The sequence below is a fragment of the Elaeis guineensis genome, chromosome 15 (genome assembly GCF_000442705.2).
Source record: "Elaeis guineensis isolate ETL-2024a chromosome 15, EG11, whole genome shotgun sequence".
Classification (NCBI taxonomy): domain Eukaryota; kingdom Viridiplantae; phylum Streptophyta; class Magnoliopsida; order Arecales; family Arecaceae; genus Elaeis; species Elaeis guineensis.
The window spans coordinates 72663681-72678082 of record NC_026007.2 but is presented as its reverse complement, the minus strand read 5'-3'; the positions used below and the strand labels follow the sequence as shown (position 1 = coordinate 72678082).

Sequence of the window (14402 nt, the reverse complement as noted above, 5' to 3'; positions counted from 1 at the left end):
TAATTGATTTAATATTAAAAATAATTAATAAATAATTTTTTCTCTTAATGATTAGTATAAATTTTTTATTAAATTATAATAAATAATGTTAAATACTCAGAATATCACTTGTCAAATATTTAGAATGTCACTTGTCAAAAAATTACCAATCTAGTCCTTTCTATTAAATTTATAATAAATAATGCTAAACATTCAGAATGCCACTTGTCAAATATTCAGAATGTCACTTGTCAAAAGGTCACCAATCTGATCCTTCTTTTTATATATTATATTAGATATTTTTCACAAACTTCTTGTTGCTATTAAGATCTAAAGAATTTGATACAATCTGTTGCAGCCAATCTCTTGTTGTGTTCGTCGCCGGCGAAAAAGCACCTGCAAAAAAAATCGCACTAACCAAAATTATGTCCGATAGAGACTCTCCGATGCTTAAGTCAGTAGAGAGTGATGAACAGCGGATAGAATTTTTAGAAAGGCAGAGTATCAATCCAGAAGTGTCTTATCAATGCTATTCATTTATCTCTTTTTTATAGATGATTCAGATGTAACCGTCGAGCACGTGGTTCCATTTTTATGGCACTAAAAAATAATTATCGGACCATAATCTGGAGTTAATGGGCTGTTTATATCCACTAATGATCGTGATATGTAGTTGATAACCGTTTATAATGGTTAGACATATAAGTTCTGCACATTCCGGCATTATGTGATCGTGGTTATTCCCGCCACTGATCATGTTCTGGCTATTGTGCGCTGGTAATTTCAGATAAGCCGACTATATGTTGATAATAATAGAATGTCAGTAATCGTGGAGATCCGAATGAGTATCGATCGATAACTCTGAATGCTGATAGTCATCGGTCGGAGATTAATCAAGTTGTCATGGTTGTTCGTTGATGGTTGAGAATAACCGACTGTCGGTCGGTCAACTGATTGTTAGTCGGTATATTATATTTATGAGGCTGATTTAGAATTAAAATTAGAGATCGGTTGAATTATCCCAACACAAATCATGATTATGAGGGTTTAATTATTCTTTTTCAATGGTTAATCTCATTCTTTTCCCTTTTATCCCGTGGGACAAACATATACAATGAGGGCAATATGAAGCCATGGCATCCCTTCTTTGGTGTAGTTACGATCCTAATCGCAATCTGCAGTGCCCGAGACAGGGCTGGTGGAGAGATTTCATCTTTGTGATAGCAGGGTTTGGCCATGAATCTTTCTTGATTTACTCCGTTGGGATCGCCATCCTCTTTGGAATTATCATCTATCACCATCCCGAGCGCTATTCTTCCACGACCATATTGAAGTTGATGTCCAATGAAAAAGCCAGGCTAAGTGGCTCCAATCCATGGTCTGATAGAACCAAATGTCATGGAATTCTTCATAACGTATTGTTTACTTCGAGCACGAAATTTAATAAATTAGAAAGATGTCCCCAACAAGGCCCAAAGTAATCTGACCACAAATTTAATACGGCGAAGTAGAAAATATCATCACGAAGAATCTTACAAGTGCAACAAATTAATTAAAAAATGGGTATCACTAGCTCTCATCATTATGGGATCGGGGCAATCAGATGTATCCTATCTTATCTCCGCATGTTGGAATATTATTTTCATATTTCAAATATATGACATCCAGACCGCAACAGAGCACAATAGGATAAGTGGATGCCTCTTTCTTAAGCTCAATGACTCAGTGCAACTCCTATAAGCCAGGAATTTTAAAGAGGATAAGTATAGTAAATCAAGATAGAATATATCATGTCTCATGAATAAACATAAATATAGCAGTCCCAGGTACAGTTGATCATGAGTAGGGCTTGCGCACAAAAACATGTTAAATTTTCAATAGGAATGATGGCTAAAAATGAATATAGTTTTAGATCTGAGATTCGGATCATGTCAGTTCTAATCATGGGCCTGACCACATTTAGAGAAGAGAAAGGGCAAATTTATAATTTGGACTACAATTTTGGGTTTCAGAAAGATTAATTATTAAACTTAGGCCTGACGCGTCAATTGCTGGGCTAATGCTTTTGGGTCTCACTCCTGGTGCTGCCATGAGTACTATCGGTCCACCCAAAGACCAAGCTGTCAGGCTGGGTAAGGTGGCTCAGGCCAGGTCTAGTTATATATGCAAGCACAAATATTGACGCTTGGTTAATTCTTCAATTATACATATTCAGGCAATGCATTGATCTACCTTAACCTTGGACGAAGTAAAACTGTATAAATTGATTTCTTTTAAGTCATAAACAAATCACTGGCTAATCTAATTTATTTCAATTCATGGGTCACAGAAATTAAATTGAAAACTGTTTTTTTTTTTTTTTTTTGAGATTATCAAAGAATATTCAGGATGGGAGGAAGCCTCATTGAAATTGCGGTAAGGATGGAATAACACCCAAGTCAAAGTCATCTTGCATCTTATGAAATCCATTAGTTTTTAGTGACTCAAGATTGCATCAAACTAAATTTAATAAATCCTATATGAATAACCAAAATAATTTCTTAAATAAAATCAAAAGGTATTGGAAAAGACAAGGAAAAAAAGTAATAGGGACTTGGTAAACAAGGTCTTTTCGGGAATTGCAAAACAAACCTTGGACCAGCCCGTGAGTTGGAAGTTTGGTCACTCTGGTGCGCGTGAGGGAGCAAGGTCGCAGCGGACTCGGAGTTGAAGAGAAAAAAAGGAGAAAGAGATGGTTTTGTTGTCTGTTGGACCTTGTCGGCCCCTTTGAAAAAAAAAAAAAAAAAAAAGAACGGAGAAGTTTTTTTTTTTTTTTTTTTTGCCTCCAAAAATCACACTTTTTATCCTTAATCATTCCTTACATCGCATAAACTAATACACCTATAAATAGGTTACAGTTGAACGATCCCCTCTCTGAGAGCAAGCACCCCCCAAATGCCATTTCCGCTCTCTCTCACCCCTCTCTGAGAGAGCTTCCGCCAAATCCCTTTTGCTCTCTCTCTCTCTCTCGCCTCCCCCTTGCTCCCTTCGTCTCCCCTGGGTTTAGGGTTTTGGGTGTTCTTCTTGGCGGGAAAAGGTGACAGGTATGCCTTAAAGTTGGTATCCTTTTCATTTGACTATGGGTTCTGCTGTTAATTTGACGTCGCTTCCATGTTGGGTTCTCTATTTCTTGGGTTTTTGTATGATGGATGTCGGAAAAAGATTGGATTTTTATGCCAGTTTTATGTGATTGTCTGTTTGCTGGGCTGGTTTTCGGATCTTAAACTGAGGGAGTGTGACTTGGGTTGCAAATTTTCTGGGGAATTATTGGTGTTTAAATTATTATTTATGGGCGATTTTTGATATACATATAGTTTTACGATTTTTTGCGGAAAATTTTGGAACTTTCCTCTTCCACTTTCATTGCCCTCCCCAGTTTTGAGTGGCTGCCTTTTTTTTTTTTTTTTTTGATATTTATATAGATATTTAGGCACCATGCTCTCCTGTCTTGTTCTTTTTTCTTCTGGTACTGTGTTTTCCCCCCTCCCCCACTCTATATAGATAGATTCCTAAGCATCTTTAATTCTGTATCTTGATGTTAAATTGGGAGATGTGTTGTATTTGATAGCTAAACTCATGGACTTCTGAAAGTTCAGATTGTGGAGCTTAATCTTCTTTTGCTATGGAATAATTTTGTACAATAAAAATTAAAGCGACCACTGTGACATGATGTGGTTTTATCGAGAGCATGGACATCCATAATTGGGATGGCTGACGTGTGCATATTAGGCATGCAATCTATTCTCTCTCTCCCATCGTTGGAGCATGAAGGTCCATAGTGTTGAAGTAACAGATGTTAACACTAATCTTTTCTGAGAGTTTTGGGGACATTGTTATTGCAAATTGATGAGTCATTTAAACAACGGTTCTGCAAATGAAACCAGACTAGATATTTTTATTATTATTATTATTTTTACTGCAATGAAATGACAACCTGTTTCAATATGCCTTTTTTTAAAAAAAAAAAAATTGAATTTGATCTATATGTAGGGTAGCTTGATAATCACAACCACATATTATTGGGTACTCCTGAGATACACAAAGCTAAAATAGTCTTAAGCCAGGCAAGCTCGCATATGCAGTAAGCTGAGCTTGATGTTTAGCTTCTCTTGAAGAGTGAGAAAGTGTTTGGTTTTCAGATCACTAAGTGAGGCACTATCATAGTAAATTAACCATTCCGTAATCTATATGTCTTGGAATAAGCAGCCATCTAAACTAAAATAAGCAGTTAAGTGTGTCAATCTTGTATGAGTTTGAAATCCTTTCTCAAGGGTTCTCTTCTGATGTCAAATGATTTGTGAGGTAGCATCATTATCAGATTTTCATGATGTGTGAACTGCTCTAATATGACCGGAGTAAAGTCTTGAACAACATTTGGCAGACTAGTAGTCAAATAGATCAAAGCATCAAGTACAATGGGTCTTTCATAGGAGGATGCATCTTCAAAGACATAATTGAAGTCATTTGTACACTTAAGGTTCTCTCCAGTAGGAAAGGATCTTAATTTAGCTCCATGTAGACCACTCTTAGCTAATATTTCTAGTGCAAACTTGTGTTGACCAAATCATATGATTTTTGGAGATCTCACAACTACCAAGTGAATATTTGAGAATTCCAAGAACTCTTTGTCCTTGAAACATGACTGAAGGAAATCTTTGAGATATCCGATGAATTGTGTCCTTGCTAGTGACATCAGCAAAATCAACAAAAGTAAGCACAAAAGTGTAACTACAGCTCTTAACTCATATGAACAAGTGGTCCAGCTGGTCTGGTTTGGCTAGCATTCTTGATTATAGATGTCAAAGTTGCAAGCCAAATGTGAGGAGTCTGTAAAAGGCCTTGCATAGGTAGCAAATATGTTGCTCCTTTTTTCCACCAAAATTAGGAGGAGCATGCATATGAACTATTTCATGCAGTGGATGCTACAAAAATGGATTATCGAAGTTGAGTTGATATTGGAGGCCACCTCAAACAGAAGCAGTGGCTAAAAGGCATCAGACAAAGACTCGATTTGTGATAGGGGCAAAGATTTTAGCATTTTCAAGCCCTTCTTGTTGGATACGTTTAGCCATGAGATAGGCCTTTTGCCATTAGATGGACTGTCACCTGAATATTTTATTTCAAGATCCATTTGTAGCCAATAGCTTCTTTTTCAGGTGTCAGAGGCTGTTAGGATCAATTGTGATTGTTTTCCAAAGAAATTTAATTTTAAGTAGAAGAAACCCATCAGCTTATTTGGTTGTTCTCCAGGTTGTTTGATTTTAAAAAGCCATTTGCTGTTAAAACCATTTGTTTCTTAATTTCAATTCTTCATCCAGTTTGCTAGGGTTCTATTTAGATTGCTTAAAATCAGAAAAGTACATTAGTTGTGTTTCACTCTGTTTTACTGTTAGCTGCCATTCAGTGACCAAGTTATTAATATATACAGGAAATTAGAGGAGTTTCAAAGTCACATAAGTTTCAATGGGCAGTGGGGAGGTAACTACACCAACTGAAACTCAGAAGTCAACTTCAACACAGGTCTACATGATCAAATTCAATCTGATGCTACCTCTCAGTGATTCCTCATGGCATAACTTTATTATTTGTATATATATATATAGCTTGTCATATTGTTTTGTTTTCTGCAGGAAAAGCCTCCTAGCAGTCCTGCTGTGGTTTATCCTGATTGGGCTTCATTTCAGGTGCTAGGATCTTCCTTTGTGTGTTTTTTTTGAGTCTCCAGCAACCTGGTGACATAGTTTTTGCTCACTTATAGGCATATTATAATGCTACCGGGACTCCTATGCCCCCTCCTGGGTTTCTCCATTCTCCTGTGGCATTGAGTCCACAAGGGCATCCATATTTGTGGGGTCCACAGGTATTTGCTATTGCAACCTTTTACAATATTTTTTATAATAAATAATTTAGGTTTAGGTGCATGCTGGAATGATGCATTCTTGTCTTCCAAAGTTCAGGCTTTCCTCGAAAAGAAAAAAAGACAGGGTTTGTTGGTACCCCAGTTCAAATCGACTTTGTTATTAATTATGCTGAATTCTAGGATTGGATGCATATCTAATGTTTTGCTTTGGCAGCAGATGCTTCCTTCATATGGCACTCCACCACCATATGTTGCTATGTATCCACATGGAGGTCTCTATCCTCATCCATCCATTCCCCCGGTATTGTCTTACGGTTCATTGGGACTTCTAAGCATTTAAGAGCTATTGTTTTGTTGGATTGTTTGGATTATAAAAATTTTCATTGCAATGTATGTTTATATTTATTTCTTTTTTTTTTAAAAAAAAATTCAGGGATCTTATCCGTACAGCCCTTTTGCAACGCCATCATCTAATGGGACTGCAGAAGCTTCTGTGAGTATTGTATTTTTATTTTTCTTTCCCCTGCCCCTCCTCGCTTGTGTGTGGAAAGTTTGATAACACCATAATTAACTTTGTTGATTATTAAACTTAAGATCATACAAAAAGGAATGAGACATGCGGCCTTATCTCTGCCGTCCAGAGGATGCTCCAACTGAGGACCTCAAAAGCACGCATACATAACAGGAAGAATGCATGAAGCCCAGCCGTGCGAGATAGGAACCAGGCGAACTGGTCCAATAACATTCCCTGAAAGCTGCCCCAAACACCATAGAAACTTAGAATTCTACTTGTAAAATTTTTGGCTTCCTTGCATTTCATGGTAGGAACCAGAGCCGGTTGGGGCCCAAGTGGCTGCCTTAAACTCACCGGCTAAAATTTCTCTCCTCATATGGGATATAACATCTATTGGCTGAAATCTTCAATTAAATTTTCAGTGCAGTGCGACCGAAGTCATTTTGTTCATCATTACCTCATCCTGGTGAGCTCCAGAAGCTGTCAAATTCCAATCAGATGTCTCTAAAAGGATTAAACATAAGGGATGCACTTATTGCATTGCTTGATCATTCCCCTACTTGGTTACTTTGATTCATTTGCATAATCAACCGGATATTATTCGTAAATCTGAGATAGGGGGTATGATACCTGGCTGAAAGTGCAGTGCTTTTAGATGCAGGTTAAACTTTATAAATCTTTTCTCACTTTTCATTTTCATCATCTACTGTTTGGTGAGCATGATGAACTCTTTCCCATCTCTTCCACAGGAAATGAAATTATGTAATTTTTGGCTGTATTTCTCGTCTTTTCAGACCTGTCAAATAAAATAGCAGTCCATCTTCTTGGTAAGTTTTGTTTGACATTTCCTGCAAGCAATGACACACTCTCTCTTTGTTTTTTTGTTGGACTCATCTATTTCCTTCCTGTTCTTCTTATCTTCCTAGTTTCCTCCCATGTTTTTTTGGTTTACTCATTTCTCCTAAGCTTATTGTATACTTAGGTACCTCAAGACTTATAATCCCGCAACTTGAATTCTGCACAATTGTCATTGCTTTTCTCCTCATCCTTTTATTTTAAATCTGTAATAATGAAAGAAAAAAAATGAAACCAGTGTTTTTCTTCCTAATTAATTGACTAAAAAACCTCCGCTGTTGAATTCCATGAGAATTTGATTTCCCCGATAACAAAAGTTTTGTAAGGGGACTGAAGCAGGCTACCATGAGACAAAAGATCCTCTTTCTAAAGAGATTCAATTCGGAACTATTATATGTTCAAGGTCCAATATTGAAATCATTTCAGAGAAGATTCTGCAATTTTTTTTGGCATTCCAGCCTTCACTGTGGTCTCATAAGTGAATGCCTCATCTGTACATAATAAAAATGGCCTGGAAAATAACAAAGGCAGCTTACTAACAATGTCAAATTGCACCCTGACTGTGTATAGCAATAAGATATTCTACTGGTCAGTATTATTGAAAGATTATCCAGTCATGAAGTGGTAAATGCTAATGTTTCGCCACCTCCGCAGCTATATTTGTTACTTTGTTGCAGAGAGCAGTTTAACCAAAAGTGCTGTATTTATGGGTTAGCCATGTTTTTTCAGGTTGCTGGAGCTAGTGGTGCAGAAACAGATGGCAAGTTGCATGCAGGTAAACAAAGGAGTCCTTTAAAGAAGTCCAGAGGAAGCTTAGGAAGTCTGAATATGCTTACAGGCAAGGTTAATGATACCAGACATGCATCTGGTGCATCTGCAAATGGTGCCTTTTCACAAAGGTGCATTACTTTTTTTTTTTCCCTGAGTTTTTTCTTCACTTTTAGACGTGTTTTCAAAAAAAAAAAAACATATCTGCAGTGGTGAGAGTGGAAGTGAAGTTTCAAGCGAAGGAAGTGATGCAGATTCTCAAAATGTATGTCGAGTTCAGATTGTTTCCTGTTAGTCATTATTTACTTGATTTCTCTTTCTCTTCGCTTGATGATTTATAAAACATCATGACAATGATGTTTTGAAATGCTGAAACTGTTTAGCCATGATTTGGCACTGGCAGACAAATTTACTTCTGAATTAGCATATTGTGCATTTGACATCTGCTAGCAAGTGTGTGCCTAACACAATGGAAAACTGAATTTGCATTATTATTGGTGCTATTTTCGTATTATGTATTGTATTTTGGAGGTACTAAGTTTAATCCTCTCCTATTTACAAAGTAATTCATTTTTTTAAGAAAAAAAGAAATATGACTTGCACACTTAATCTGTTTCTTCAGATGTTTTTACTTATCTTTTTAGTTAATCACCACAGCCATAATCACACCCAAAAGCTTATCTCTACTGCATGGTGTCAGATTTTTATATCCTTCTTTGTTATTTGATCCATTTAAGGACCACGCTATTTTTTGCACCAAAAAAGATCTGTCTGATTGTTAGTTAACTTCTAAATCCTTATGACAACTTCCATCCAAGTTTAACTTATATCTTTTCTTCCATGTGACCCTTCCAGATGTATCTGGGTTGCTCTCCTTCTCCTTGGTCATGCTTCCATATGTATTTCTTTCACATGCAATACCCATAGTAATTAATATTTAACATTCCAATGCAAACTATTAGGGTGGGGGCCCATGCATTTCTCCATCCCTACTGTTTCATCTCAACCCTGTACATTTGAACTACATAGGACTTCAAGTTAGCTTCCCTCTTGCTTTCCTGATTTTGTATGTTCACCCTTTTTATAATCAATACATCTCTACATTTCCATTCATTCCCAAGGTATGAGAAAAATACATGAGAGTAAAAGAGAGTACACTTATTAAATCAAAAATCCACAAAATTTTGTTAGGTGGGAGGTGGGATCAACGGCCATCCATCAAGTGCTCCTTTCTCTTGAATATATCATATGCATCCCATGTGCTGAAGTTCCAGTTATAATGTCCGTGCCCAAGCAATAAGCTCATTACAACATTATATTAAACTACTATGAAGCCAAAAAAGAATAGTATCTTTTAATTTTAAAATGTTGTATTGTTACAAAGCCTTCCTAACTGATATGACAATGTTCAATCACTTTTTATAGTGAAATGTGGTAGAAGATAGCTGCCTAGGCTTAAGCATTTGCTGCTTACAAAGGGTGCATGATCTCTTAATTGCATTATAAGCAGCTATATTGCACCATGCAAACAAACTGCTTTAGAAGTTAGTGCATAAAGTTACATGCGCGTGGCCAATAGAGTGTTTTTCATATGCTTAGCATGTAATTTGTTGGAAAAGACTGTTAAACAGCATTACTTTTATCTTCATTCTCCTCTAATTAGTACGTAAGTTCAAGCATCCTTCTTTTCCATCTCTGGTAAATTTCAATTTATCTTCTAGGTCTTGTAGTGCTAGTAGGCAATATGCTTTTTGTGCCCTTGACATGTGGTTGATTGTTTTTTTATTTTGTTCTCTGATTTTATTTTTTGATGTACTTCAGTTCAGAGTGAAACCGCCTTAGAGCCTAAGCAACTTAGTACTCGAGCTTGTAATTATTCCTTTAACTCTGTGTGCCCAACATAGTGTCCTTGCATTCCCAATAATTTCAGCAAGATAGCGTTATCTTATGTCTGTTTTGCCCCAAATTATAGAAAACACTTACAGTTTGGATATTTTCTTGAAGGGTTCCCAGCAAAGGCATGGTTCTGAACATGGTTCAGGCAATGGTATGATTGGAGCATATAGATTTCCTTTGCATAACAAAAATTCCATCGTGGCCATAAAGTATTATTGGTACATAATTTGTGGCTGCAGAGGGAGCCAACAAAGCCAGTGGCGCTCGAACTACATCAAATGAAGTTACACAAACACTACCTACACCGGCTGTATTAAACGCAACTGTGCCATTTGTGGCGATCCCACCAGGTGGCCTTGCTGGTCCGGCCACCACGCTGAATATTGGGATGGACTATTGGGGAGGGCCTGCTCCAATTTCTGCAGTCCGAGGCAAACTCTCTGCTGCCTCATCCACAGCACTCTTGGTTCCATCTAGTCATGAAGGTTCACGTGACAGAGTTCCACCTGATTGTTCAAAACAGGTAGCAAGCTCTGACACAGCATCACTTCCCTCTCTTTCATGTTTTGTTGGTTTCATTTTTTCCTAGACTTATTTTCCCCTTTTTTTTTTCCCATTTCAATCTAAGGATGAAAGAGAACTTAAGAGGCAAAAACGAAAACAATCTAACAGGGAATCTGCACGCCGTCCCGATTACGTAAGCAGGTACATATGAGCAACTTAGTTTAACCAATGATGACAAACCTCCCATGTCTTACATGTAATTGCACTTATATGTGCAATCGAGGTTTTGAAACTTTTAGTTATATAGACATAATCGTGCTGGGTTTCCTGTAATCTTAGCTTTTACTACAACCGGGTTGTTTGTTTTAGCTGATCTGCTTTAAGTAAAATTTATGTAGAAACTAATATTTGACATGTGGAATGCCAAGTTGGAGCAATGAATAGCTGTTTTCCCATCAATGCAGGAAATGTTTGGATATGGTTTTCTACCATTTGAGCATTCTTTATCTGGAATGATAAATGCATTCTCATTTTTCGTGGATGTACTTTTGCTTCTCTCTGTGAAACAATATGTGTTGTAGGAGAGAGTGTGTAAAGAGTGTCCTGTTAACCAATAGATTGTATTAATAAAGGCTACACCAGCACCAGCTGGCTGTACCAATGATCATCATAATGTCCTCCTTTGAACCTATACTACTTTGTTTTGCTCATATCTGAAATATTAAACATTCCATAATAACCATGTCTTTTACAAGTGTAAAGCTTGCAGCTATGCTGACAGTAAACTAGGAAGCATGAATGCAAGATATACCGCATGTCCAAATTCCATGTGGCAGCAAGAATTGAATTGAGTGGACGGGCAACTTGTGAAAATTACGTTAGCAACCAATAATTTCTTCTACTGTTGTTAATATGTATTGTTTTCTGACTGTTTCACTAACATAAAATGATCTTGTCCAGGCTGAATATGAAGAACTGACCAATCATGCAGAAACTCTGAAAGAGGAAAATAATTTGCTAAAAGAAGAATTGGAGCGTATGCAGGTGGAGTGCCGTAAAATGACATCAGAGAATGCCACTCTTACTGTAAGTGTTGGCCTCCGGTTCCTACCTGTTCCATCTTTGGTTAGGATATTTGTGTTTTATATGGCTTCTTTTCATGGCTCATACGGATTCTATTTTAAGGCTTTGCACCTTTTCTTTTGAGCAACTATTTCAAGGCTTTCTACCATGTATACAGGAAAAACTTAAAATACATTGGGGCAAGGAATCTAGAGAAGATGAACAAGTTGATCCAGTTAATGGCGGTGGCTGAAAGCTGGTAATTTAATACAATCCACAATGTAAGTAGGTTTACCTACATCTAGCATCTGCCTTATATTAATTCATGTCCCTTCAGTCACCTTTATCATTTGCTTCTGTGTTTTTTCAGCATGTACAATGTGGCTTAATAGGGTCATTATATTGAGGAACACGGGCAATTGCTGACAGTTTTCTAACAGAAGGTGCTAATAAGTGTCTCATCTGATTGATGTGGAAGGTCAGGCAGGATTTTGGTCCATCCACTGTAATTTTTTTATGTTAATCTCAAGCTCATTGTAACAAATATATAATCTTGTTGGAGCCCGCTAACTTTTCATGGCACTAGATCTTCATCATTAACCTTGGTGAAAAGTGGACTATGATGGACCATAGGAGGTATCTAACATGTAGTGATGCATCAAAATTTTCATGATGTGTCCAATCTAGAAGAAATGCTAATATGTACACCAGAACTAAATTGTTTGTACAATTTTAACTATATGATTATTAGTTGTCTTTTCTTTGAAGCTACTTGATGAGGTTCTTGTAACATGCATTGTCTGTGCAAGCAGTGGTCATCATTGGTTCTCTTGCAATCTACTTTGCTTTTGTAATCAAATGCTGGGTAGTTAGGAGGTTCGAGCTTTACTTAATGTTTAACTTGAAGATGTCTTAGCCTTAGTTGAACCTTTTTTTAGTAGGTTGGTTAGTAAAGTTGTCAAATCTGCCATAGCACGTACCCTGTCATTGGTGCAGTTAGAATCAAACACGCATTATGATCACTTATTAGTTGGTGAGCACCTGGTCAAAAGATTGGTCCATTTCGGCACTCAATTCAGGTTCCATGGGTCAGGGAAGGTAATCTTTTTGCCAGTTGATTTCTAGGTATGTTTTATCACTCTTTGCTTGTGTATGCTCCATTAGACCAGCGGCAACTCTTTTTGCTTTAGCTGTGATTTTCCTTTGATGAATTAAATTTCCTTAGTCTCAAGTTCCCAGAGGCAAAGGTTGGGGGAGGTGGTCAGATTTCATCACTTTTTTCTTAACCTTGCATGGCACCATGCATCATCTTATAATTGTCAGAAAAATGCCATCCAAGCACTAAAGTGGCGATCTTGCTGCACATTTGAACAGCAGAATCGTGCTCTCTGTTCATACTTTTATATTTTGGAAGACCTTTTATGCTCTTGAATCATGCAACAAATGCTTTCCCTGCATGAAGGTGAGTATTGATCATCAGGAAATCTTGCTCGTTTCCATCCGTGCATTTGTCAGTCTTGTAGCGTTAGTTTTTAAAGCCTTGGTAGTTCTAGACTGGTTCCTCGGCAAAGATGTTGAACGCCCGTGTATTGTACGCAGCTAGAAAAGAATATCCTGCATCTGGATCATTGCCTCTTGTCAGGAGTTTGACACATTGTAAAGATACATAGTCTAGTGGATTTGGCTTGCCAGTACTGGTGTATCATATGTTCCTCAATTCCTAAGTTTGTCTCAGGGAGGATGTGCAGTTGGAGAGGAATGGAGTTACATTTATTCCATGTTTGATTCACTGGAATGAGCATTAGAATGAAATGGGGATTTCAACTTTTCTCTCATTCCAAATATTTGATATGATTATGAAAGATAGAATTATGATTCCTTTGGATCCAGGCTTCCTTCATTAGAAGGAATGGCTATTCTACTCATACATGGAATGAATGAGCATTTCCATAAAAATAAGAATGAATGATATTTTTTGTAATGAACTAATGATAATATTTATGATATAAAATAGTAATAAAAGATACAATTTCATATGAATCAATTATCAATCATTATGGTATATAATAAAAATAAATAATTAGATAAACATATAAATTAAAATATTATTTTATTGGAAATAGTCAAATATTAAATGGCATGCATTTTGATGTTATATCAACCATCACTTAAAAATTTACTATGTATCACGTACTAGCAAATGGGCATTGTGTAGCGCATGTTAAAGAAAAAAATAAAATAAAAATAAGAAGTATTAAATATTATTGAATAGAGAAGATAAAGGTACCTTAGATAAATACTAAAATTGACTAAAATAAATAAATATAATCAAAACTAGTAAATAATAAAATAAAAAACACAATGAAAAATTAAAATATATAAAATTCAAATATAAAGCATGACTTGTGCAGATTAAAATTAAAAATAAAATGTTTGATTTAAGATATAAAATATAATTAAAAATGTAGTAGTAAAAATATAAAAAAATTTATTAATGATATCTTATTAAAAATAAAAATAGAATTTAAGTTGCTAGATAATATTGATAAAATGATAAAAATATATCAGATAAACATATAAAATAATATTAAATAAAAATAAGGGAATATGAATAATATAAAAATGAAAGTATAGAAAATATAATTGTAACTAAAACCAAAAAGTATTTTATTTAAGATATAAAATATGAATAAAATAAAAAATAATGAATAAAAATTAAAAAAATACAAATGATATATCTGAAATTAATATAAAATTTATTATACTCTAATATATAACTTGTTAATTAAATATTTGAATTCTAATATTGTTTCTTTTCCATGCATTGTTTTGTTTTACATCCAAACAAAGGAGTGGGAATTATGGTTCTATTTCTCTGTCTTTGTTTTTATTTCATTTTCATTCTTATTTTGATTTTTTTTAAAC

At 35.8% G+C, this 14402-nt stretch overlaps 1 protein-coding gene across 1 annotated transcript; it reads left to right on the top strand.

The window, feature by feature from the left end:
- Positions 1 to 2871: 2871 nt before the first annotated feature.
- LOC105058685 (bZIP transcription factor 1-B) lies at positions 2872 to 12248 on the top strand. The gene is given in 15 exon segments (XM_073249421.1): positions 2872 to 3062; positions 5447 to 5538; positions 5649 to 5702; positions 5777 to 5878; positions 6093 to 6179; positions 6312 to 6371; positions 7977 to 8146; positions 8226 to 8280; positions 10020 to 10062; positions 10151 to 10434; positions 10540 to 10597; positions 10600 to 10616; positions 11376 to 11501; positions 11656 to 11758; positions 11848 to 12248. Coding segments are annotated over 13 exon segments (1188 nt in total). The 5' UTR covers positions 2872 to 3062; positions 5447 to 5481; the 3' UTR covers positions 11731 to 11758; positions 11848 to 12248.
- The last annotated feature ends 2154 nt before the right edge of the window (positions 12249 to 14402 follow it).